Raw genomic sequence first — 27,134 nt, 5'->3', positions numbered from 1 at the left:
TAGCCCTGCTTTAGATCATCTCTAGATGATGTATAATACATAATGCAACATAAATGCTATGTGCACACTTGTTACAATATATTATTTAGGAAGTAATGACAAAAAAAAAAGTCTGTACTCTAGACACAATTTTTTCTGAATATTTTCTACCAGAGGTTAGTTGTGTCTGAGGATGCAGAATTCAAGGACATGGATGACAATGATTTCAGCAAAATGTCCAGGCAAATGTCCTCATTGAGGTGGTAAGTGTTGTGTTGATTCCAATTTCTTGTCTTTTTTTTTTTTTGGGGGGGGGGGTGCGGTGTGCCAGGAGCACTTAACCACTGCACCACATCCCCAGGCTCTTTTTAATTTTGAGAAAGGGTCTCATCTCATAAAATTGCTTAGAGCCTCACTAAGTTGCTGAAGCTGACCTTGAATTTGTAATCCTCCTGCCTCAGCCTCCTGAATTGCTGGGATTACTTACTGTCAATAGGCGTGCACTGCCACATACATCTGGCCTGGTGGCTATTTCTAAAGGACACTGGGTGTGGATGGAGGACAGACTATGGGAGGCCAGGCTGAGAGGGGCAGGGCAACTGGATGTGTCTCTTTGGTGATCCACGTTAAGAGATGGCATCGCTGCAGGCCTCCACGGGGGGGGGGGGGGGGGTTGCTGAGGTGGTGGCATGGAGGGAAGTGGCCAGATCTAGGATATGTTCTGGCTTAGGTCACAGGCAAGGGACGGGGAAGGGTCTGGTAGGACTGCCTGGGTGATTGATGTAGGGTCCCTTTGCCAAAATGGAAAGACTTGGGGTGAGTCTGCTTCTTCTAGAAGCAATCAAGATCCACTTGCCTGGGTACAAATCTTAGAACCTATTGGTAGTTCAACCCAAGATTCCCTGGAGGGGCTCCCGACATCTTAAAATCAATAAGAACTTGCCCAGGCCTCATCTAGAACTTGAAAATGTGGACTTGTTCATGGTGTGGTCTTTTTTTTTTATTTAATTTTATTTTTTAGTTCTCGGCGGACACAACATCTTTGTTTGTATGTGGTGCTGAGGATCGAACCCGGGTCGCACGCATGCCAGGCGAGCACGCTACCGCTTGAGCCACATCCCCAGCCCCATGGTGTGGTCTTAAAACCTGTTCACGAGTTGATTTCCCTTGGGCGGGGGCCAGATGAATCCCACATGAGCAGTGGTTGCATCCAGCGCTTGGAGTGCCTTGGTATACCAACCCGAGTGGCTCACTCAAATCCAGGTCTCTAGTTCTTTGCTGTTCAACCTGATGGTCACTGTCAGATCAGTTACTGTCAGAAGCCCGTGGTTGTGGTGCAGCCAATCTGGAAAGCAATATGGAGAATCTTTGGAAAACTTGGAATGGAACCACCATTTGACCGAGATATCTCACTCTTTGGTTTATACCCAAAGGACTTAAAAACAGCATACTACAGGGACCCAGCCACATCAATGTTTATAGCAGCTCAATTCACAATAGCTAAACTGTGGAACCAACCTAGATGCCCTCAGTAGATGAATGGATAGGGAAACTTTGATATATATACACAATGGAATATTACTCACCATTAAAAGAGAATAAAATCATGGCATTTGCAGGTAAATGGATAGAGTTAGAGAATATCATGCTAAGTGAAGTTAGCCAATCCCAAAAAACCAAAGGCTGAATGTTTTCTTTGATATGAGGATGCTGACTCATAATAGCGATGGGGGGGAGCATGGGAGGAATAGAGGAACTTTAGATAGGGCAAAGGGGAGGGAGGGGAAGGGAGGGAGCAAGGGAGTAAGAAAGAAGGTGGAATGAGTTAGACATCATTACCCTAAGTACATGTATGAAGAGACGAATGGTGTGAAAATACTTTGTGTACAACCAGTGATTTGAAAAATTGTGCTCTATATGTGTAATATGAAATGAATTGCATTATGCCATCATATTTCACAAATTAGAATAAATAAATTAATTAAAAAAAGTAAAGCAACTCATATCTGTGAGCACTTGCAAAGTCTCCAGTCAAAAGTGAGATGTGCTGTGGGCATAAAACACCAGATTCCAAAGACTTTGGAAAATCAGAGCGCACAAGATGCTGAACTGATATCTCTATATAACGGAGTTAAAGAAAATGTTCAGATGATCCTCGTCTTACAATCGTTTCTCTCTCTCTCTCACACACATACACATACACACACACACACACACACACATTTAACTTTACGGTGGTGTGAAAGTGATAGGAGAAACCATCACTTTCTTCAAAAGTGAGTTTTGAATTTGGATCTTTTCCCAAGCGTAAGACCCTCTCTTGCCGGGCTGGGCGGGCACAGCTCCCTGTCAGTCCTGTGGCCAAGACTTAGAAACAACCTGGACTCCAGGTGCTCTGTGTAGCTAGGTGCTGATGTTTGGTAGATTGAGTGGATTCAGTGCATTTTCAGTTCTGATATTTTCAATGCCCCACCATAAGTAAGGGCATTCTATTACTAAACGTAATCAAAGCCATCATTTCCTTTTTCATTTGTTTACCAAGGTGGCTAGAGTACATGGAAAAGTCCCTAAGTGGCTCCCATTGTGTTTCCATTGGACAATGCCGCTGTCCCTCCACAGGGGTCAGCCTGTGGGCCCTGTGGGCAGTATCACGAGGCCCTGGCCCAGGATCAAACAGTGCCAGTGTTCTGCAGAAGACCGGGTTGGCCCCAACCTGAACCCCAGTAGATCTCAGAAGGCTTTGTTTTAGGGCCAAGTGTAAAATTAGCCAGGAGTGGTGGTACAGGCCTCTAATCTGCTACTCAGGCCACTGAGGCAGGAGACTGCAAATTTGAGGCCAGCCTTTCAAATTAAAACATAAGAGGGCTGGAGTTGTGGCTCAGTGGTAGCGCACTTGCCTGGCATATGTGAGACCCTGGGGTTCAATTCTCAGCACCACATATAAATAAATGAATAAAACAAAAGTCCATCAACATCTAAAAATATATATTTAAAAAAATGTAAGAAAATGGGCTGCTGGGGATATGGGTCAGAGGTACAGTGCTTGCCTAGCATTCTGGGAGCTTCTGGGTTCAATTCCCGCACTGCAAAAAAAAAAAAGAAAAAGAAAAATTTTAATTGGTGGCTAATTCGTGGGCTCTGCGGTGTTTGGCAGAAGCACGGAGTTCCTCCAACTGCCCCCTGCTCCCTTTTTTTGGTCTCGGGGATTGAATCCAGCAGTGCCTGACCATGAACAACATCCCCAGTCCTTTTTATTATTTTGATATAGGATCTAGCTAAATTGCCTAGGGCCTCGCTAATTTGCTGAGGCTGAATCCCTGATTACAGGCATGTGCCACTGTGCCCAGCTTCTCCTACCTGCCCTTGACCGAGAGGCCAGATATCCCTTTTCCCCACCAAGAACTCAGAGCTAATCCCAGACTCCGGCTGAAGGGGGGCAGGCGAAGATGGAGGCAGGATATAAATGCTTTTCTGTCCTGTTGTGGGTTATAATTTCCCTGTTGAAATACTCCGGTATCCCTACTTCACACCCCTCAAAAAGAGTTTCAAGTTCACGGTTAACACAGATCGATGACGGCCCTATCTTCAGGGGAAAGTACTTCTTTCCAGGTCACCACAGGATGTCTCTGGTGCTTGGAAAGCTTTTGTATTTATGCAAAAAAAAAAAAAAAAAAAAAAAAAAAAAACTTTTTCAGGTCCAGTTTGCTTGGTTTGTAACAGGTCTACCGCGTTTAGGGACCCACAAGCCGCGCCCTGCGCACCCTCTTTTAGAAAAGGACTGGCGCTGTGCCGGGCGAGCTGCGCAGGTCTGTGATCCCAGGGACGCAGGAGGTTGAGGCGGGAGGATCTCAAGCTCGAGCTCAACCTCAGCAACTCAGCAAGACCCTGTTTCAAGACAAAAAATGGAAAGGGCTAGGGGTGTAGCTCAGTGGTAGAGCGCTCTGGGTTCAATTCTCTGTACCAAAGGGGGGGAGGCGGGCAGGGGGAGTAGGGGGAGAAAAGGAAGAGAGAAAAGAAACAGAAAGGACTCTCCCTGTCATTAAAACAGCTAAGACACGTCTGTTCTCCTAGACTCCAGATGGACTTTCCCAAGCCCCATTCCTGGAACCAACAGGAAGGGTCCATTGAATCTGGAAGGAGGCTCTTCTCAACCTCCTCCCATCCCCCCGAGTCAGAGTGGACCTTCCCAAACCCACGACACGCCCCTAGGTTCATTCCAGGAATGCCTTGCCACTGAGATTCGGAAAGACCGGCGGGGTGCCGTTTTGTTCCTCTATGCGACACCAATGGACTCTTCCAGTTCCCTTTGCCCCAAATTTCTCAATCGCCTGGGGCGTTGGAGTTCTGGCGGCTTTGCTTTCCCAGCAGCCAGTCAAGCAAAAAGCCTCCGGGGAGCCCACGGCGGGGGAGGGGCCAAGGCCAAGCAAATCTGCCTTTTCTTTTTCTTTTCTTTTCCTTCCTTCCTTTCTTCTTTCCTTCTTTCTTTCTCCCCCCTCTCTCTCTCTCCCTTCCTTCCTTCCTTCCTTCTTTCTTTCTCCCTCCCTCCCTTTCTTTCTTCTTTCTTTCTTTCTTCCCTCCCTCCCTCCTTCCTTCCTTCCTTCCTTCCTTCCTTCCTTCCTTCCTTCCTTCCTTCCCTCCCTCCCTCCCTCCCTTTATGTGGCGCTGAGGATCGAACTCATTCCTCACTCGTGCAAGGAAAGCGCTCTACCTCTGAGCTACAACCCCAGCCCACTCATTCCTTTCTTAAACAGCATCTGAGTTGTCAGTACCAGGTTCCTTTCTTGACTGGGATGGTTCAGAGACTGTGGAGGAGAGAATCAATTTTGACTCAATATCTTCTATAATGGAAATTGCTCGAAGCATTGTGATGATGAGGGGCGGCAATATATATTGAAAAGTGGTTAAAAACATAGATTCCACTTCCGAGCTGTGTGGCCTTGTTCGAGTCACTCAACCTCTCTGAACCTTCGTTTTAACCTCTACTTAATGGCTTTGAATTAAAGCTCCGCCCCTCTGGGATTCTAGGTCTCCTAACACAGTTCCTCCCCTCTGGGATGCTAGGTCTCTTGACAAATCAAGTCCGAACGTGTAGGTTGCAAGGGGTGGGATGAAGGGGAAGCCTTCCTGGACGAGGATTTAAGGAGGGAAGGAGGGGGAGTGGAAGGAGAAAGGAACAGAGGAGCGCTTGCGCAGTAGACACCTCACGCTCTCTTGCCCCGCCCAGATCCTTCTCTGCAGCAGGGAATTGCAGGCGTCGCTCCACCTATCCCAGCCCGGCTAAGCAACACCCTCCCCTTCTCCTTCCTTCTCTACGGGTCGTCGCCCTCCGCCCGCCCCCACAACCGCCCAATCGAGGGCGGAAGTAGGACAGGTCCGGCGAATTCGTGACGCCTGCGGGGGCGTTCTACTCATCCATTGGTCCCGTTCAATCCAAGTCCCGCCCCCCAAGGCTTGTTCCCCCACCTTCTTTCACGTCCCTCCCTCGCTTCTTGGAGAGGGGGCCACATCCAATCAGTGTTGGCCTCGGCCGCTCGGAGGAGGCGGTCCCACGGTGCGTAATCGAACCCCGCCCGTCTCTCGGGCAACGCCCCCTCCTCCGCTCCCGAACGGAAATAGCAGGGCACTGGACCAATCATAACGGTGTGCCTTTGCGTTGCGACCAGTGAACGAGGGAGCAGGGGCGACGACGGGCCTGACAGACAGAAAGAACAGCCAATGGCCGGCTGAAGGCCCCTGACGGCTGTGCGGGGGGAGGGACCGAGGGCGGTCCACGGCCTGCCCAGCCCGCCCGCTCCCAGTCCGCCCTCCCCCTCGGCCGGCTGGGCTCCTCGGCGCGCCTGGGGTCCTTTCCGCCCAGTGCCCGCCTGCCAGCCCCCGCCGTGCTGTGCCCTGTCCGGCCAGGCCTGGAGCCGACACCACCGCCATCATGCCGGCCGTGTCCAAGGGCGATGGGATGCGGGGGCTTGCGGTATTCATCTCCGACATCCGGAACTGTGAGCTCGCGGCCGGGGGACACAGAAGACGCGGGGGAGGGGGCAGCGTGGAACCGAGGAGTTTGGGGGTCACAGAGGGACCCGGGGCATGGAAAGCCTCTGCGTCGAAGAGAGGGAGAATAAGAGAGTCCTGGTGGGAACTTTAGGGTGGGGGAGATCCAGGGGCTTGGGGTGTCATAGAGTGCCTCCTGGGGTGACGACACGGAGTGGCTATCGGGGTCCGCCGGGTCTCAGAGGGCAGGAGGCAAGTGAGGTCCCGGGATAGGGCCCTAGAGGCGTTCCCCGGGAGTGATGAAAAAGCTGTTGGCTCGTACAAACCGTGGGGTTGGAGGGATCCCTGATGGAGACAGAAATGGAAGGGGGTGCTCGGTGGGGGTACCCTGTGGGCTGGTGGAATGGGAGACGGCCAGAGGGGACCCAGAGGAAGTGGAACACAGGCAGCCTAATGCGCCAGGGCTTGAGGGTCCGGGAAAGGGGGTGTCATAGAGGGGAAGGGGCTAGATAGGTCATCGAGGCTCCTGGTGAGTGGCATCAACGAAGCATAGGAGTGGCTGGAAGTCCGTCGGAGAGATGGGAAGTGGGGGGGACTATGGAGGGACCTTGGTGAGGGATAAAGAGCCTCCAGAATGGGGAATTGCTTAGGAGATATGGAGGGCAGTGGGGAGCAGGCTTGACTGAGGGAAAAGGAGGGGCCCTTTAGAATCTTAGTGTAGACCTGGCACAGGGGCCTAAAAAGGCATGTGGGAGCTGGGGGGATGTGCCAGAGGCAGGAGAGCTTGGACCTCAAGGAACAGGTCAGGGAGCCTGAGGGGTTTGTGGAGGAGAGATCTGTCAAACCCCAGGTAGGGGAAGCCTAGTTTCAGAGGGAGGCCAGAGGTCAGGGAGCAGGACAGGCCTCTGCGTCTGGACCCTTCCCTGTCTGACCACAGCACTATGGAGATAGTGATCCCCACCAGGAAGGGTTGCCGGGTCAATGGGACGGCTGGCAGCAAGTCAGCTCCAACTCCTGGAAGCAGCTGTTGGTGTGTGGAGCTGCTGGGAGCCTTCAGAGCTACATCCATGGGCTTTGGGGTCAGCCCGACCTGGCTTTGAGTTTGAGCTCTGCCACCCCATAGCTGTGTGACCTTGAATGAGGGACTTTGGCTCTCAGTTTCTTCATCTGTCAGGGGGGACTGCTGATCACACCTTCCTGAGGGTAACTGCAGTAACATGTGAGATCTTTCATGTGTCAGGCTCTCTGTGGATCTTGGCTGTGTTATTCGGCTGGATCTTAAAGGGGGATTCTGTGAGGTACCTACTTATTGTTTTAGCATTCAGTAATCATGGAGGGATCTGGCATTTAGTAAGTGCTCAGTGAACAGGAGGGGTGGAAACTTGGGTTTCATTTGGAGGAATGATGATGTGGTTATTATGAAAAGGGTTGGAGCTGTAAGCCATGGTAGACTGGGGGGTGGGACAGCTGTTAAAGGGAGGTGTGCCTTGCTTCAGTACCTACCATTGCTGTGTCTCTCGGCAAACCGTCAAACCTTTTTTTTAGGCTCAGCCTTTTTGTCTGCAAACTCCATTAATAATAGCTTCTTTTCCCTAAAAGCTCATTCATTCATTCGCTCAGCAAATACTTGAGATCCCCACAGTGTACTGAGCCCTGTTCTCAACACTGGGGCTGTGGCTGGGAACAAGAAGCTCTGTTCTTGGAAGCGTCCATTCTCTGAGGGAGATAGATAATAAACAGAGAAGGCAACAAATGATATAAAGTTAGATGACGACTGGTACTATGAAGAAAAAGTAAGCGAGGAGGAGAGGGTGCAGCCACGAGAGGGTGCTGAGCACAGGCTGTGATACAGAGGTGACATCTCAGTGGAGATGACCAACATGAGGGAGCAGTTCCTGTGGTTTTGGAGGGAGAGGGTCCAGGCAGGGAAACCATGTGTTCAAGGGTCCTGAGGTTACAGCATGGTCAGTGTGTGTTCAAATAAGAGGGATGAGCTGGGCGCGGTGGTGCTTGCCTTTAATCCCATTGCCTCTGAGGCAGTAGAATTGTGAGTTCAAAGCCAGCCTCAGCAAAAGTGAGGTGCTAAGCTGTTTAGTGAGACCCTGTCTCTAAATAAAATACAAACTAGGGCTGGGGATGTGGCTCAGTGGTCAAGGGCCCCTGAGTTCAATATCCACTACCCCCCAAAAAATAAAATAAGAAGGAGGAGACCAGTGTGGCTGGAGCCAAGCAAGGGAGAGGGGGAAGAGATGAGGACAGAGGGGACAGCCGCCAGTAGAGCTTTGTGGACTGTGGTGATAACTTTGGCCTTGCTGTTGGTGAATTGGGAGCCACGGGAAGATTGTGAGCAGAGGAGGGATGTGGCTGAATGATGTTTTAAAATAATTTCTCTGACTGCTGTGAGAAAAATTGTTGCGGTTTGGAGTGACACCATGAGCCAAGGAGAGTGTATGAGAGAGGTAGGCTGGATGGCGAGAAGCATTGGGCTTGGGGTACATTGTGAAGGAAGAGCTGAGGGGATCTGCCAGGTCTTGGAGGTGGGAGTCGGGAAGGAAGAGAACCCTGAGCTCACCTCGAGGCTGAGGCCGGAGGGAGGCTTGGGTGTGGGCTCCAGAAGTGGAAGTGCTTGAGCTACTGGAAGGTCAGGGTCGCTCCTGTCCTCTTATCAGCAAGTGTATGTGGAGTGGCTGATAGGTTTCCAGTCTTATCCTGGTCTTGGGGACACAGTGGCAAATAGGACAGTTGTGTTCATGCCCCTGTGCAGCTACCAGCCCCATGGGAGAAGATGCTGTGAACAGATGGCAACTGTCCTCACAGACTCATGCATGAATGCTGATAGCCAAAAAGTGGAAGCAACCCAAATGTCCAGCAGCTGATGAACAGATAGACAAAAGGTGGCCTGTCTCCACTGTGGAATATTACTGAGCCATATAAAGGAACACAGCACTGACATGCCACCGCACAGGTGGGCCTTCATGATTTAGCCAAGTGGAGGAAGCCAGAAGCAGAAGGCTATACGAGTGTGACTCCCTGTAGCTGAAATGTCCTGAATAGGAAATCCATAGAGACATAAAGAAGAAGGAGCTGGGCTTGGTGGCGCACACGTGTAATCCCCGCTGCTTGGAGACTGAGGCATGGGGATTGTGAGTTCAAGCCAGCCTCAGCAACAGCGAGGTGCTAAGCTGCTCAGTGAGACCCACCCTGTCTCTAAATAAAATACAAAATAGGGCTGGGGATGGGGCTCAGTGGCCAAGTGCCCTTGAGTTCAGTCCCCGGTACCAAAAAAAGAAAGAAGATTGGTGACTGCCCAGCATGGTGGCAGGGGTGTGGTAGAGAGTGACAGCTCCTGAGTATAGTCTTAGGGTTAATGAAACGTTCTGGAATTAGCGGTGATGTTTGCACGACATTGTGAATATACAAAGACTACTGACTTTTACAGTAGACATGGTTTCTAAAAAGTGGGAAACATCTGGGTGTGGTGGCCCACGCCTGTGATCCCAGCTACCTAGGAGGCTGAGGCAGGGTGACCATAAGTTCAAAGCCCACTTGGGCAACTAACTTAGCAAGACCCTGACTCAAAATGAAAAATAAAAAGGACAGCATTTGAAATTCAGAGGTAGAGTGCCCCTAGGTTCAAACCCCAGTAGTGCAAAAATAAAGTTAAATAAGTTACAAAGTGGAGATCCTAGCAGTGCAGGAGTCTGAGGCAGGAGGATCATGAATTTAAAGCCAACCTCAGCAACTTAGCAAGACCTTATCTCTAAATGAAATATAAGAAGGGCTGGGGATGTGGCTCAGTGGTGTGGTTGATGCTCCTGGGTTCAATCCCCAGGGCCAAAAAAAAATGAAGAACATCTGTGTCTGCAACTGTTATAACTCCATCAGGGAGAAGGAGAGGGCCACAGCATTGAGAAGCCGGGACTCTGATGGATTGCAGGGCTCAGGCCAGGACTTGCTTTGCAACACACTGAAAGCCACGTAGGCAGGATGTGGAGGAATGAGCCAGGCCAAGGGCAGTGGAGAAGAGCTGTGAAAGCAGAGGTGGCAAGTGCAAAGGTCCTGAGGTCCATTTGAGGCTGTGAGGAAAGGCCTGTGGAGCTGGTTCAGAGAGGGATAGCTTTGACTTTGGGGAGATGGGCAGAGGCCAGGCTGGTGTTTCTCTTGGAGGGCACAGGGGAGTGGGGAAGTCCAAAGCAGGTGTGAGGGAGGAGAAAGGACTAGGAGTATGCGTTAGGGAGCAGGAGGAAGAGCATGGAGCCATCCTGAGGGTGGGGAGCAGGAGGAAGAGAAGCAGGAAGAAGAGGAGCAGGAGGAAGAGCGCAGAGCCATCCTGAGGGCGGGCGCCCTGGGCTCTGGAGGTCTGAAAGGCCGGCTTTGAGGAGAGGAGGGAAGACTTGTTCTGCTGATAAGAGGGAGAGATTGAGGCCAGCCCAGCCTGAGGGCGTGGTTCTGTCCTGCCTTGAGCGGGAATCAGCTGAAGTCCTTTATCTGACAGGGAGCTGCTAGGGCCAGGGCTGAGGCCGCCTCCTATCCAGGGCCCCACTTTCACCAGAGCAGAGTCTGGCTCTGGAGGGGCCGGGAGAGTTTGCTGAGCGTCAAGCGAGTGACACGAGTGGAGTTCTGATGCCACCGTGTCCTGAGCTCCTCTGTGAGGCAGAGCCCGGTCGTGATCCATTGTGTTGTGACATCTCTCCTGACCCTGGAGCTCAGGACCTGGTCTCCCCCCCCTCCCCGGGTCCCCAGTTCTGCTCTCTGCAGTCCTGGCCCTTGGGGGGCTTCAAGAACCAGCCTTCACTGAGCACCAGCTGGCACCAGGCACGGGTTTGGGGATGGGTTCCAGCAGCGAACAGAGGCCCCGGCGCAGTGGTGCTCACACTGGAGGACGGAGGTGGACGAATATTCGAGTAACTCTGAGGTGTCCAGATGGGTAGCAGTAGGTGTTGGGAGGAGACTAAGCACGGAGCAGGGCTGAATTTGGGTACCGTGTTCTTATCTGGGCTGGTCAGAGTCTGGTTGAAAGGGTGGTCTTAGAGCAGGGAATCAGCTTGGTAGGTGAGTCAGGCAGGCCTAAATCTGTGCCAAATCTGAGGCTGGACTGTGCCTGGGTATAGAAAGAGCTCAGACAAGGAGAAAGAGGCAGGGGTGGCAGGACAAGACATTCGGCCACAGAGGAACCAGTGCAGATGATGCAGGCCCTTATGAGCCATGGAGAGGACTTTATTTTTACGCTGAACCCCTGGGAGCCCTGCAGAGGGGTTTGGAACATGGAGGGCATGAGAGCTCATTTAAGTTTTCACAGGCTCCCCTGGCCACTGTGGAGAGAGCAGAGAGATACTAAGTGCCACTTTGATGGTGCTTCAGCATTAGTGAGCCTTTGGGGTGACCCAACCCCAGGTCTGCACTTCAAGGAACTAGAGAGATCTGAGTCTGAACCCCAACCCCCACCGCCCCCACCGTCTGGGTGTTGTCTCATGGCCTTGGTCCACAGATCAGAGTTCAGCACCTCGTCTGTGCCAAGCGGTGTAGACCCTGAGGACATGCCAGGACAGAGGCAGCACATACATCCCTGCTGTCAGGGCGCTGGTGTCCATGTCCTGGAAGGGAGGGTCTGCACATCAGCACCCTCGCATCCTCACACTTTGAGCTTGGCTTAGGCAGGCTCTGGTGATTTAGGCAGGGAGTGACAGGGCGCGGCCTTGTTTAAGAAGAATATATTTCCTCACTCAGGGATGCAACTTCGTTGACAATGTGAGCAATGTGTGATCCAGAGCTGTAATGCAAGCCACATGTATGTTTTAAGTTTTCTCACCACGTTTAAAAATCAAAACTCCCAATGAAATTTATCCAAATATTGTTTCAACATGGGATCTATTTATTTATTTTATGTACCAGGGATTGAACTCAGGGGCACTCGGCCACTGAGCCCCATCCCCAGCCCTATTTTATATTATTTGGAGACAGAGACTCACTGAGTTTCTTAGCATCTTGTTTTTGCTGAGGCTGGCTTTGAATTCACGATCCTCCTGTCTCAGCCTCCTGAGCCACTGGGATTACAGGCGTGTGCCACCGTGCCTATCTAGGATCAATTTATTTTATTTTATTTTAATTATTTTGCAGTGCTGAGGATTGAACTCAGGGCCTTGGCATGCTGGGCAAGCGCTCTACCACTGAGCTTCATCCCTAGCTTATTAGTTTTTATTATTATTTTTTTCTGTACCAGGGATCAAACCCAAGGCCTTGTATATGCTAACTAAGCAAGCATAATATCACTGAGCTTCACTTCCAATCCTAGATTTACTGATTGTGGTTTATGTTCCTTTCTTATACTAAGTCTTCAAAATCTAGAGTGTATTTCATACTCACAGTGAATCTCATTTGGGGACCTGTAGTCACAACAGAATCAATTTCTTTGGATTAAGATTTCTTGGGGCTGGGGCTGTGACTCAGCAGTGGAGTGCTCGCCTTGCACATGTGAGGCACTGGGTTCGATCCTCAGCACCACATAAAAATAAACAAAATAAAGGTATATTAAAAAAAGTTACTGGGCTGGGGATGTGGCTCATGTGCTCGCCTGGCATGCATGAGGCACTGGGTTTGATCTTCAGCACCACATAAAAATAAAATAAAGATATTGTGTCCACCTAAAAATAAAAAATAAATATTAAAAAAAAGTTACTGACAAATCCTTCATTTAGGGAAAAAAAAAAGACTTTTTAAAAAAGTATAGTTGAAAACGTAGATTCACAAAGTTCCCAAGTGGTTCTAGATACACTTTTTCAGTTACCAAATTTAGGATCAGTTTTTAACAAATTAAAATGAAATAAAATGAGGAATGGAGTCCAGTCCCCGTGGGGACTTCAGGGGCTCTGTGGTGCTGCGCTGCTGGATGCCAGGGCCAGCTTGTCGGGATGTCTTCGGTGGTAGTGACAGTCCCACCCTGATGCCGCAGATGCTGTGGCCCACGTGCTCGGGACGGCTTTATCTCCCCTGACCAGGAGCCCCACGCCAGGCATCAGCAGCACCCTCCACTCTGCCGGCTCCAGCCAGTGGTGGCGGGGTGGCCTTGTCGCTGCACGCCCATCACAGCGACAGCTGCAGGCTCTAGAGATGCCGCTCCTCCCGTGGTTCCCCAGGACCCACTGGAAGAGCAGAGGCTCCGCAGTCTGGCCGGCCTCTGGCCACCCCTCTGTCCTCAGTCCCAGTGCGGTGGTGTGAGTGCTGTGCCTCCAGACTTTCGCCTCCAGGCCGGGGTGCATGCTGGTCCTCATCCCAGAGCACACCTGGCTCGTTGGGTCCATTCCAGCCTCCCCTTCTGACCCTCGAGCCCTGGGAGCTGTACCAGGAAGCTTCCTCCCCTGTTGGATTCCTGCCTCCCAGCCTCCATTGTTCTTACCTCAAAACATTGCCCCCTGTTCCTGTCTCCTCCCCTCCGGGCCAGGGGCTCCCGGTGCGCAGTACACATGTGAGGAGGATCTCGAGTTCAAAGCCAGCCTCAGGAACTTAGTGAGACCCTCTCTCTCTAAATAAAATATAAAAAAGGCCTGGGGATGTTTCTCAGTGGTTAAGCGCCCCTGGGTCAATCCCTGGTACCAAAAAGAGAAAACAAATCTCTTCATGAGTGAGAGGATCCCTTTAAATCTCCCTGGCATGTTTGCATGCTGCCTACGATGGGGAGCTCATTCCCTGTTGCTGGCTGGTCCTGGGTGCTGGGCAGTCCTCCTTGTCATTTAGCCTAGTCCATTGCAGCTCTGTTCAGCCCTATCTTGCCATGTCTCACTCAGCAGCCCCAATGTGCTGTCCCTGGGTCCCCTAGGTCTGTACCTAGGCCGTGTCTTCTCTTTGGGAGGCCTTGTGTTTTTTCTTCCTCTAGATTATTTTCACAGCAAAGTATGTCAGTTATGCAGAAGATGGTACCAAATAGATGGGGCAATTTAAAGAAATTCACACACACACAGGCCCTCTGTGTTCGTGAGTGTCTCATCTGGATTCAACCAGCTGCGGACCAAAAATATTTGAAAAATAAATTGCGGGGTACTGAACAGGTACAGCCTTTTCTCTCGTCACTGTTCCCTTAACACTGCAGCCTAGCAGCTATTTTGTAATATTTACTGTTAGGTCGGTTTGAGGTGGCGAAGGGAACAAAGCCCCAGGCACCCACAGACAAGCAGTGATAGCCACCTGTCAATCAGCCGCTTCTCCTGGAAGGGCATGGATCTCAGCAAGATCCCCCGACCAACCCAGGAGGACAAGGGACCCTAAAAACCTCCCTTTCCTGTCCCAAGCCCTCCCTTCCTCCCTAAGCCCAATCCAGTTCCAATCTGGCTGAGCCTGGGCGCGATTCCCCGGCCCACTCTGTTCTGTTGGACTGGAGGGTCTCGCCCGGGAGCAAATCTCAGTAAAGCCTGTTCAGCAGCTTAAGTATTCTAAGTCAGGTAGAGAAGGTGGAAATCATTCAGAGGATACGCTGCGCCATCGTGTGAAGGGCTTGTGGATCCTTGGGTTTGGTGTCTGAGGGGTCCTGGAGGGCCGCTGGAGAATTTCTTTAAAGTATGTATCACTTGAGGAATATTAAAAGACTATATGTACATACACATATTTGTAGATATATTTAAATCCACTTTAATTAGATGAACTTAAGGAATTTTTTTAATCTTTGTTTTTTTCTTAATTTATTTTATGTGTTGCTGAAGATCGAACCCAATGTCTCATGCATGGGAGGCAAATGCTCAACCACTCAACTACAACCCCAGCCCTTTTTTTTCTTAATATATATATATTTTTAAAGTTGTAGATGGACACATTATCTTTATTTATTTATTTATTTTTAAAGAGAGAGGGAGAGAGAGAGAATTTTAATATTTATTTTTTAGTATTTGGCGGACACAACATCTTAGTTTGTATGTGGTGCTGAGGATCGAACCCGGGCCCCATGCATGCTAGGCGAGCGCACTACCGCTTGAGCCACATCCCCAGCCCGGACACATTATCTTTATTTATTTATTTATTTTTTATGTGGTGCTGAGGATCGAACCCAGTGCCTCACATGTGTGAGGCAGGCGTCTACCACTGAGCCCCAGCCCCAGCCCCCCTTGAGAAGCTTTTCAAAGTGGTTTCGACACAAGCCAGAGAGGGTTTAACCTGGGATACTCCTGCTGTGCCAGTCTCCAGGTGGCAGAGTCTAAGCATCTTACGCTGTGTGGCCCATCTATAACACGTGTCGATTTTCTTGCCCTACAGAATAATCTTCAGGCAAGCCATCAAAGTGGATGTGTGGTCATACTTGAGGCAGGAATAGACCAGAGCAGGCACACTGGTGACCAGTGTGCCTTCTCTGTCACCTGCTCTGTCCTGCCCCGAGGGAGGTGTTGCTAACTCTGGCCACCCTTGTTGGCACACCCTGCCAGGATCTGTCCCCTGCCTCTCTGGTGACTGCTGCGGAGCCCTCCTCATCTTTCAAGGCCCTCCTCAAATGTCCTCTCCCCTGGAAGCTTCCACCCAGGCCCCAGGCCGCGCCTGGGCAGCTTCTGCCCCTGTATGTCTTACTTAGGTTGACTGACATGTTGCATGCTTGCCCTCACGGGCCAGGACTGCCCAGAGCCCTGCCTAGACCAGGGCTCCCGGCGTCATCCTATTCCAGTCTGGCCTGTGAGACTACAGGAAACTTATAATTAATAAGTTAAAAGGATCAGGTGGCCTCTGAGGTGACATAGGCTGCATGAGGCTCGTGGTGAAGTAGTGGTTTTCTCAATTGGGCCCCAGAGAACTCTCACCCTGGTCCCAACCATCTACCCATGGTTTTGGTGGTGGGGGAAGGGTACTGGGAATTGAACTCAGGGCTCTCAATCACTGAGCCACATCCCCAGCCCTATTTTGTATTTTATTTAGACAGGGTCTCACTGAGTTGCTTAGCATCTCGCCATTGCTGAGGCTGGCTTTGAACTCACAGTCCTCCTGCCTCAGCCCCCTGAGCTGAGCCAAGCCCACACTGCACTGGCCTATCCACCCTTTCTCAAGTGTGGGGAACGGATCACTACCTTGCACTTCCCAAGACCCATCATTCACATCTTTTTTCTTTTACTGGGGATTGAATCCAGTGGTGCTTTACTACTAAGCTATATCCCCAGCTCTTTTTTTTTAATTTTTATTTTACAACTTGGTCTCAAAGAGTTGCCCAGGCTGGCCTTGAACTTGTGATCCTCCTGCCTCAGCCTCCTGAGGTGTAGCCACTGCACCCTGCTCATCATTCACCTTTTGATGGACTTTACTGCCCCTTGGCACATGGAGCTGCTGCCCTTGAGGCTGGCCTGGGAGACAGAGGCGGATGCAGATAGCCATGACCTGTATGTCTTCCCCAGTAGCCCTGTGTTTCATTAGAAAGAAGGGGACAAAATTAACTTTAATACTGTTTCTGTAACCCAGTGCATCTGAAATAGTATCATTTCAACATGTAATGAATATTGTAACTTTATTTTTACTTATTTATTTATTTTGTGGTGCTGGAGATTGAACTCAGGGTCTTATTCGTGCTAGGCCAGCACTTCACCACTGAGCTACACCCTTGCCTGATATTTTAACATTTTAATGAGCAGAATGCCCTTATTTAAAGGGCAGAAATCTGCTCTGACCCGTATCTGGGCCACCTATGCCTGGCCCCCAGGCGGCTCAGGTGTGAATGAATGAAGGAAGGAAGGAAGGAAGGAGCGAGTGAGCACACGTGCCATTCTTCTCTAGAAACTCTGCCTCGCCCCACTCCCAACTCCTGGAGATGCTCCCACAAGCCCCACTTCAGATTGCCCTCCTCCAGGAGGCCCCTCTGATTCAGGGCTGTGGGACTGCTGCAGGGTGGCTAAGCTCTCTGTCATGTGTCTGTTGGGTGCCACTCTGGGACTTGTCAGTGCTAGCATCAGAAGGGGAGCTGTCATCGGGCATTCAGAACCTGAGAGGCCAACCAGGGAGCCCCAAGTTGCAGGGGCGACAGCAGGAGGAAGAGAGGGTAGCAGTCACAGCTGCCCAGTGGGGTGATCAGCCAGCCTCCATTCCCTCCAAACCTCTGAGGTAGAGACCCCCAGGCAGAGATTTGGTTCTTATAACCCAGAGGCCAGAGAAGCAAGAGAAGTGAGGGCAGGTGGCCAAACTCTGCCCTAACCAGCCTCCTTGTCCTCTCCCCAGGTAAGAGCAAAGAGGCTGAGATTAAGAGGATCAACAAGGAACTGGCCAACATTCGCTCCAAGTTCAAAGGTAGGTTGGGACCCTGGACCCCTTGGCTGTGAGGGAGGAAGGAGCTGGGAGCTGGGGGTGTGGGGACGTGTCCTGAGATCCTCACAGTCAGCTCTCCTTTACTCCTTCCTCTGCCCCAGGGGACAAGGCCTTGGATGGCTACAGTAAGAAAAAATATGTGTGCAAATTGCTCTTCATCTTCCTGCTTGGCCATGACATTGACTTTGGACACATGGAAGCTGTGAACCTGCTTAGCTCCAATAAGTACACAGAGAAGCAGATAGTGAGTCGGGGGAGGAGGGCAGGGGTCTGGACCCCTGAGTCAGAGGGAGGAGGGGCTGGAAGTACAGTTCCAGGGTCTGAGGGTTGGCTCTAGGGCCACTTGGTCACAAGATTCCCAACCTTTCATTTTCCTCCCGGCCCAGGGTTACCTGTTCATCTCTGTGCTGGTGAACTCAAACTCTGAGCTGATCCGGCTCATCAACAACGCCATCAAGAATGACCTGGCCAGCCGCAACCCCACCTTCATGTGCCTGGCCCTGCACTGCATCGCCAACGTGGGCAGTCGTGAGATGGGCGAAGCCTTCGCTGCTGACATCCCCCGCATCCTGGTGGCTGGGTGAGGCACTGAGGATCCATGGGGGAGGAGGGCTGGGGGCCATGAGGTGCAGCCAAGGAAGTTGTGTCACCTGTCTGAGGTCTCTCAGCCAGGCTGTGGACCGCCAGTAGGCTGGAACCTCAGAGATTCCAGCAGTACCCCTGTGATTGTCTCTTCTCTCACCAAGCTGACTGGAAGGTATGAGGTGGCTTCTCCATAGAACCACGGGGCTTTCTCTTTGATATATGGAGCTTTAGCATCTAGTATAAAAATGGTTATAATCTTACTTCTGCTGCTTCTGCATTGATTTAAGAAACGTGTATTGAACAACTACTTTGTGCCAGGCACCATACTGATGGGTGGTTGATATCAACATGACCAGAACATGGTCCCTGCTCTCCCAGTTTCACAGGCCAGAGTGGAGATGAATATTGGTGAAATCATTGCAGAATGAAATGTGGTATTCATCTCTCAAACAGTGGGGTGCAGGGGCATATAAATGTATCTAACAGCGGGAGATCAGGGAGGGCTTCCTAGAGGAAGTGGCATCTATCTATCTATGTGTGCCCCCTTTTGCATGCTAGGGATTGAACCAGGAGTATTCTGCCTCTGAGCTACATTCCTAGCACCCCCCACCCCCACCCAACTTTTAAGACAGAATCTCAGTAAGTTGCTTAGGGCTTCACTAAGTTTCTGAGGCTGGCTTCAAACTTATGATCCTTCTGCTTCTGGAGTTGCTTGGGTTACAGGCATGTGCCATTGCACCCAGAAGAAAATATTCTTTTTTTAATCTTTATTTTTTAGTTGTAGGTGGACACAATATCTTTATTTCATTTTTTTTGTAATATGGTACTGAGGATCGACCTCAGTGCCTCACGTGTGCTAGGCGAGCGCTCTACCACTGAGCCACAACCCCAGCCCCCCCAAAATATTTTCTTTATTTTTTTTTTTAATATTTATTTTTTAGTATTCGGCGGACACAACATCTTTGTTGGTATGTGGTGCTGAGGATCGAACCCGGGCCGCACGCATGCCAGGCGAGCGTGCTACCGCTTGAGCCACATCCCCAGCCCCCAAAATATTCTTTAATAGATCCGTGAAGTAGCCAGAAAATAAGGGACACATAAGACTCCGTGCACAGGGGGATGAACAGAGTGCAAAAGCCAGATTTCGCTGGTCTGAGTGTTGGTTTGAGGACCCTGCAGCCTCCTGGACCAAGCTTGTCCAAGAGGAGACTCCAGAAGGCCACACTTCAAAGTGAGAGTGACCTAGAAATAAACCCCCTGGGGACTGTATGTAAAATCACCTGTCTCAAACCTTGGCCCAGAGCATCCCTGAGACTGGCTTTTACCTGATTTTGTATGACCTTGGTAGTCCAAACATCCCTTAGTTAACTTTTAGTTTAAAGTGATCCTATCTTCAGCCCAGGCCTCAGGGATTTCCACAGATGAAGCTCCAGGTCACATGAGTAGCTCACATTCACAAAATCACCAAACACAGGACACGAGACACCGTGAAGGACAACACTACAGTAAAACTAGAAAATGATACCAGAAAGGAACATAAATATGCTTAATGTGTTTCAAGAAATTAAGAGAACTAAGTACTAAGCAGATTTAAAAAGAAATGAAAAATGTCATTAAAATAAGTGATCCAGTTTAACAGCAGAGCAGATGTAACCAAAGCAAGAATTAGTGAACAGAGAGTGAAACTAAGGATTTAAAGTAATCAGAATATAGCCCAGAAAAATCAAGAGATGGAGATTTATTTTTACTTTTTATACACATATGTACGTACATACATACTGGGGATTGAATCCAGCAGAGGCACTTTACCACTGAGCTATATTCCCAGTTCTTTTTACTTTTATTTTGAGATAAAGTCTTTCTCAGTAGCTGAGGGTTTTGCCAATTTGCTGAGGCTAACCTTGAACTTGTGATCCTCTTGCCTCAGCTCACCAAGTTGCTGGGATTACAGGTGTGTGCCATTGCATGTAGCTGAAACGGAGATTGATTGATTGATTGATTGATTGGATTTTTTATTTATTTTATTTATGACAGCAGGATGCATTACAATTCTTATTACACATATAAAGCACAATTTTTCATATCTCTGGTTGTATATGTTTTTTTATTTACATGTGACAGCAGAATCCATTACAATTCAAAATAGAGATTTTTTAAAAAGAAATTGGAGCTGAGGTAGAGTGCTTGCCTTGCATGCACAAGGCCCTGGGTTCAATCCCCAGCACCACAAAAAAAAAAAAAAAAAAAAGAAAGAAAGAAAGAAAGAAATTGGAGCTAGGTAGTGCTGCATGCCTATAATCCCAGTGACTTGGGAGGCTGAGGCAGGAGGATGCCTTTTTTTTTTCTGTCTTTGATAGATGTGTCCCCAGACCATGGCAGTAGTTGTGTCACATGGTGGCAGGAATCAGGGAGATCTTCATGTATCTCACGAGGTACCAATGGCTAGTGACTCTGGGGCCAGCTTCATTTGGTGTTGAGGTGTGAGGAGGTCAGTTCCAGCATAAGCCACTAATTGCTCATCAGTTTGAGGCAGTCTCAGCATTTAGCAAGACCCTGTCTCAAAATTAAAAAGGCTGGCTGTAGCTCAGTGGTACAGTGCCCCTAGGTTCGATTACTAGTACACACACACAAAGAGGAAGAGAGAGGTTGGGCTGAGGCTATAGCTCAGTGGTAAAGTGGTTGAGTGCTTGCCTAGCATGTGCTTGATCTGTGTTTGATCCCCAGCACTGTTAAAAATAAAAAGAGGGGCTGGGGTTGTGGCTCAGCAGTAGAGCACGTGCAAGACCCTGGGTTCGATCTCAGCGCCACATAAAAAAATAAATAAATAAGTGAACTAAAGGTGTTGTTTCCAACAACAACTAAAAAATAAAAATTGGGGCTGGGGATGTGGCTCAAGCGGTAGCGCGCTCGCCTGGCACGTGTGCGGCCCGGGTTCGATCCTCAGCACCACATACCAACAAAGATGTTGTGTCCGCCAAGAACTAAAAAATAAATATTAAAACTAACTCTCTCTCTCAAAAAAAAAAACTTTATTCTATTTATTTATTTAAATTTTATGTGGTGCTGAGGATGGAACCCAGTGCCTCACATGTGCGAGGCACTGTTTGAGGAGATAATGGCCAAGACTATTTCAGAATCAATGAAAGAGGCTGATCCCCAAATTCCAGTAGCACAGGAAATCATAGATGGAAGTCCAGCGGGTGGGTGGGGGAAGCGGGAGACAGCCAGGCACCGAGGCTGTGTTGGAGCTGGGGCGGGTGGATCATCCCTGTAGCAGTGTGGCGGTTAGAGACAGGTGTGCTCTGGAACAGTGACAGGAGAGGAGGGAGGTGAACTGGTGGGTGGGTGATAGCAGACTGGCATTGGGATGACGGAGACTGGGGAAGAGCCTGGCCCCGGAGAGGAGGAGCCTTGAGCTGGGAGCACCAGTGTTGGGTTGGGCATCTGCATAGAGATGTCCATGGGCTGCTGGAGCCTGAGGAGTCAGGGCCAGAGTGGGAGAGTGAGTGGCAGCCAGCAATGCGCTTACCCCTGCCCTGCTGTTTAACACTTCAGTTTAACCTCATCCTTCCACAATGTCATTTTGACACTGAATCAACATAAAAAATTATTCATGAGCCATTTTCTGGGCATCCTGTTTTGTCGCTGGTTCTTTGGAACCTGGCGTGTCGTGTACACATGCATCACGTCTCCTTCTGAACTAGCCTCAGTTTAAGTGCTCAGAGGTGACACGTGACTGGGGGCTACTGCACTGGGCAACCTAGGAAATAGATGGTAATTAAAGTCACAGCCTGGATGAAGTCCCTCGGAGCAGGGGATGTGACAGGAAAGAGAAGTGACCTGAAGGCTGAGCTGTGGGGTGGAGACGAAGAGGAAGCACAGGCGGTGACACAGGACACTGGGAGCTTTGGTGGAGGAAGGAGTGGTTGGTGGTGGCAGCTGCTACTAATAGTTTCTATAAGGTAAGGACAGGCAGTCAGCAGGTCACCTGCCACCTGAGAAGGGCAGAGGCCAGTGTGAGCAAGGGGCAGTGTCCTGCCAGGGTCAGGGGCCAGGGTGGGGTAACCTGGCTCTCCACTGACCTCTGGGCACTAGAACCTTGGCCTTGCAGCACCTGGGGTATGAAGGAACTTCTTTTGTGTGGGGGGGTGGGTACCAGGGGCACTTGATCACTGAGCCACATCCCCAGCCCTATTTTGTATTTTACTTAGAGACAGGTTCTCCCTGTTTCTCAGTGCCTCGCTTTTGCTGAGGCTGGCTTTGAACTTGCAATCCTCCTGCCTCCACCTCCCAAGCCACTGGGATTACAGGCGTGTACTGAAGGACATTGAAATATATATATATATATATATATATATATATATATATATATATATATATATGGAGAGAGAGAGAGAGATAGACACAATATTTTTATGTTATTTATTCATTTTTTAAAAAATATTTTTTAAGTTGTCAGTGGACCTTTATTTTACTTATTTACATGCGGTGCTGGGAATTGAACCCTGTGCCTCACACAGGCAAGTGCTCTACCACTGAGCCACAACCCCAGCTCCAATTTACTCATTTTTTTATGTGGTGCTGAGGATCGAACCCAGTGCCTCACCCATGTGAGGCAAGTGCTCAACCACAGAGCTACAACCCCAGCCCCTGAAGGAACTTTTTTTAAGGGTAAACTTTTTAAAAAGTTGAGACACAATTCCCTATCTTAGCATGTATAATTAAGATGTTGTCCATCCTTCACAACCATCAATTCCTCACCTCTACCAAGAGACCCCCTTTCTATTGGCAGTCACCCCATCCTCCCATCCCTTCAGCCCCTGTCTTTTTGCCTCCGTGGCTTTGCCGGTCCCAGACCAGGGCGCCTCTGCCTGGCTTCATCCTCTTGGCATCATGTGCTTCACCCAGGTGGCACTTATGCCAACATCTGTTCCTTTTTCAGGCCAAGTAATACTCCACAGCAAGAGAGTATCTTATCTGTGCATCAGAAAGGTGGCACCTTTTGGCTTCTATAGATGATGTGCTCCTCTGTGTCCCCTTTGGTCTGTGTCCCTTTGTCTTTCTTCTCCAGGGTCAGTGCCTAAGAGGGGAATTGCTGGTATTTGGTATCAACACCTTTTTGAAAAGGGAAATCAGTGAGCCACATTCTCCCTTCCGTCCCTCACAGAATCCCTTGCTTCTCCACCCTCCTTCCCTGTGCCCATGAATTCAGGGGTTTCTGCCCTGGGATTTGCTCTGCCTCCCTGGGTGGAAACTTGACCTAAACAGCACAGCACTGATGAGTAGCTCTTACTCCTTTATTTGCTTTCAACTGCATTTACTTCCTGACCTGTAAATGCAGGACTGCCTCCTTGGAGGCTGCGGTTAACATAGGGAGGCCCTTGGAGCAGAGTCCCCAGAGCAAGCGCTGGGGTGGAGCCGGCCGCTGGTGGGAAGCACACTGACCACTGACCGCGGTGTCTGGGGCCCACCTTCAGCTGGCTTCTGGTTTTAACCCAGTGCTCCAGGGTGGTGGTCCCTTACCAGAGGTGGCCCAGCTCCTCAGAGTGCCAGTCCTGTGGCCACCCTTGGCTGTAGGCTTGAGGCCCGTCTCCCTGCCTTGCAGACGTGGGGCCTGGAGGGTCTACCACGCGGCCTGCACAGTGGTTTCATTAATGAGGTTCTAGGCATTAAGTTAGTTAGAAGAGATCAAAATAAAACACACAGACAGTACCTTATTTTACATTGCTAGGTCCGAGACGGCTCCCCTCTCTGGTTCCCGCCTCCAGCCGCCCAGCAGGGCAGCCAGGATTACTCTGGGCTAGCAGGAGAGAGAGAGAGAGCGAACACGCCTGGGAGCAGCCTTTTATTTGGGGAACAAGAGATTCAGGGGAGAATTCCATCCAATGAAGGTTGAGGGGGGGCTGCACTCCAAGGTCAGGGTCAGTGATTGGGCCCCCGGGGTCAGTGGTCAGGCACACCCCCACACGGATGGGCTCTCTCATCAGGAAAGGGTCGGGAAAGCTCCGACACAGCCAGAGCGCCTCAGGCCCTTAACGGGAGTCACCCAATCACGTGTCAGAATGGCTCCCCACAGGAGGGCGCTGCTGTGCTGTGCACGTTTCTCCTGCACATCTGGGGAAGCAGCTTGGTCCCAGCCTTTGGCTCGGGTCAGTCTCCCCTCCTAGGACTCTGCTACTTTCTTAGTCTTGCTCAGGACTGGGTAATAGTCCAACACAGAGTCAGCCCCCGAGGTGGTGGCTTAAATCGAGCTGATTCTTTCTCAGTTCTAGAGTCAAGTCCGAAGTCCCAGCCTCCCTGAGCTGAAAGCAACCTGAGGGCAGGGCTGATCCTTCCAGAGGCTCCAGGGGAGAAGCCATTTGCCTGCCTTTTCCAGCTTCCAGAGGCCGCCTCATTCCCCGGCTCCTGGCCCCTTCCTCCATCTTTAAAGCCAACTTCAGCAGGCGGGGGTGTAGCCCAGTGCTCGCCAGGCACGTGCCAGGCCTGGCTTCATCCCCAGAGTCGTAGAAAGAGCCAGCGGCAGCGTCTCCTCCTGTGGCCTCTGCTTCCACCCTCACGCCTTGTCTCTCTCTGACTCGGACCCTCATCTTTCCCTCTTCTAAGGGTCCTCGATGACACCGGGCCCACCGGCAGAATCCAGGATCCCCTCCCTGTCTCAGGGTTCTTAGTCACATCTTCCACGTCCCCTGTTATTCACCCACCCATCCATCCATTTATTCATTTATTGATACTTGACCTTGAACCCTAGGGTGCGTTACCCTGAGCCACATCCCCGGCCCTTGTTCTTTTAAGACAGGGTCTCACTAAGGTGCTTAGAGCCTTGCTGTTTCTGAGGCTGGCTTTGAACTTGTGGTCATCCTGCCTCACCTCCTGAGCTGCTGGGATTATAGGAGTGTGCCACCGCACTCAGCCATTAGTTTGTTTTATTCAGTGCTGGGGATTGAACCAGGGCCTCATGCATGCTAGGCATGTGCTCTGCCACTTTGAGCCACATCCCTGTTCCCGAGACCCTTCTGAATGTAAGGGAGCTTGTCCACACGTTCTGGGATTAGGAGTTGGCACCTTTGGAGACCATTATTCCGCTTAATATAGTAATTGATAGGTGGGGAACAGGGTCCCACATTTCAGAGGATAATATGGAGGCTCAGAGAGAGAAATGGACTTATGGATGTCACACAGCTTGGGCCCTCCCTGGCCTCTCTGGATTCCAGTGCCACCTATCCACTCAGCGTCCCCCCAGGGGTCAGTACCCTTCTAGTATTGAACTTGGGTTCCCACTCAGAGCCCTCCTCCTGCCCAGGCCCCCCCACACTCATGTCACGGTGTCACCACTTACCACATATGTCCCTTGGGTCAAAAGGCAGACCCCCAGCGTGCTGCCATGCCCTCTGCATCCCTGCCTGCTGGTCTGAGCGCCTTCCCATCCAGATGGGTGTGCGCCTTCCTCCGGCCTCCCTGCTTCTGCTTTCGCCTCCCATGTCCTCTTCTCCACATGGTAGCCAGAGGGACCTTTGAGCAAACGGCAGATCTGGGGATCCACGCTCGATAATAATACTTATTTCTTAGTTTATCGAGAAGATGAAATAACAAGTTCTTCCGCATAGGGTAGCGCCCCACATGTCGGAAGGGCTGTGTGGTGACCGGCTGCTGTCAGGCTGGGATCCCACTGCTTCTCGCTCACCACCCCCAGTCACCTGTCTGGGGTCTTTAGCGTTCCCTCCATCGCTCACTGGGCTGCAGCCTTTGGCCCTTCCTGCTTCTCCCCACACACAGCCCTCCGCCCACCCTCGTGGGACTGAACCAGGGGCACTCTCCCACTGAGCTACCCCCCCCCCCAGCTGGCCCAGCACTGTGGTCCTCCCCGCTCAGCCTCCTGAGCTGCTGAGAGCACAGCCGTGCCCCGGTGCACTGCAGATGTTTTTCTCTTTCCTCCCTGACTTGGTTTTCTGTACCTCTCTTGTCGGCGCAGAGAGGCTCCTCCAAAATCATCCCTGTGCCTTGTGCTCCCACTTGCCTCTGTGCTGTGCACACCCCGAATGCCGCCCACCTCTTCTGTGTCGAGGTGCAGTGGGCCACCCGCTGGAGGGAAGTCTTAGGAGGACAGACGTGCACTGAGGTGGCCCCACTGTCCACCGGGCCTGCAGCAGTGCCTGTGCCTTGGGAGGTGCTTTGGAGATGTGGTGAATGGAAGAAGGCGCAGCGCCAGGCTGGGCACTTTGCTTAGTCCTGGCAGGGACCTAGGAGGTTACTGAGGAGCAGCCACTTTGCAGATGGAGAAACTGGGTCCCTGTGAGGGCAGCGCAGGTTGGATCCCTGTCCGCCTGACTTCCTGCATCCCTTGCTGGCCATCGGCAGCCTCAGGGGAGGAGCAGGAGAGGAGGAATGTGGGGAGCCAGGTTGCACTGACCGCTCCCCCACCTGCCCTGTGCTGTGTCCCCACAGGGACAGCATGGACAGCGTGAAGCAGAGTGCGGCCCTGTGTCTGCTGCGGCTCTACAAGGCCTCGCCTGACCTGGTGCCCATGGGCGAGTGGACGGCCCGTGTGGTACACTTGCTCAATGACCAGCACATGGTGAGGCCCTGGCTACTGCCCCAAGACCCGGCCCCTCCCAGCTGCCCTGAAGCCCCCTCTGTTCCCAGCCCACCTGGATGCCTGAGCCCCCTCCTCTTCCCTGATGCCACCCAGGCACTGGAGACCCTGATCTGGTGTCCCTAGTACGCACTACCCACCCACTTGTCCAGAAACCCTCTCACCTCCATCCCAACACCCCCTGGCTACCCAGGGATCATGTCCTATGACCCTGTCACCCAACACCCATCCCTGACCCAACCCCTCAGAAAATGTCAGCCTGTTTCCGGCTCCCAGAGACCCCTCAGCAAGCCCTACCTGCAGAGACCCCAGTCCTCACCACCCCAGGGCTCCCAGCCCCTCCCTGGTCTCCAGCCCTCCAGGCTCCTCACAGAGATGTCGGGGACCTTCCCAGGGGCACCCGGACACTGAGGTCTGTGTGGGCCGTGGTCCCTGAGGCCCCATAGCCTCCTTATCCCCCCTGTAGAAAACCCCACATAATGACATGTACAGACCCCCGCTCCCTCACATCCTCCTGTGCACACCCTCCCACCCTGCTGTGGAGCCTCTGCCCTTAGGTCCTCCGCAGGGCCCCAGCCTGGGGGACCCTCCCCAGATCCCGACCGGCCCCCTCCCCCGTCCACAGGGCGTGGTCACAGCCGCTGTCAGCCTCATCACCTGCCTCTGCAAGAAGAACCCTGACGACTTCAAGACCTGTGTCTCCCTGGCGGTGTCTCGCCTAAGCCGGGTAGGTGTGGGC

General features: G+C 51.3%; 1 protein-coding gene across 2 annotated transcripts in view; it reads left to right on the top strand.

Moving 5' to 3' along the window:
• The first annotated feature begins 5,766 nt into the window (after positions 1-5,766).
• Positions 5,767-27,134, top strand: part of AP2A1 (adaptor related protein complex 2 subunit alpha 1) — a 33,347-nt gene continuing 11,979 nt past the window's right edge. For both annotated transcript variants that reach the window (XM_081274145.1, XM_081274144.1), the window contains exons 1-6: positions 5,767-5,972; positions 17,134-17,202; positions 17,322-17,464; positions 17,607-17,800; positions 26,248-26,377; positions 27,021-27,122. In XM_081274145.1, the coding sequence (XP_081130271.1) occupies positions 5,906-5,972; positions 17,134-17,202; positions 17,322-17,464; positions 17,607-17,800; positions 26,248-26,377; positions 27,021-27,122 (705 nt within the window). In that variant the 5' untranslated portion in view covers positions 5,767-5,905. The remainder of the gene's footprint in view (positions 5,973-17,133; positions 17,203-17,321; positions 17,465-17,606; positions 17,801-26,247; positions 26,378-27,020; positions 27,123-27,134) is intronic.

Source organism: Spermophilus citellus (genome assembly GCF_964194105.1).
Source record: "Spermophilus citellus genome assembly, chromosome: 18".
Taxonomy (NCBI): domain Eukaryota; kingdom Metazoa; phylum Chordata; class Mammalia; order Rodentia; family Sciuridae; genus Spermophilus; species Spermophilus citellus.
Note: the sequence above shows the minus strand (reverse complement) of the source record. Positions and strands in the feature narration are given on the sequence as shown.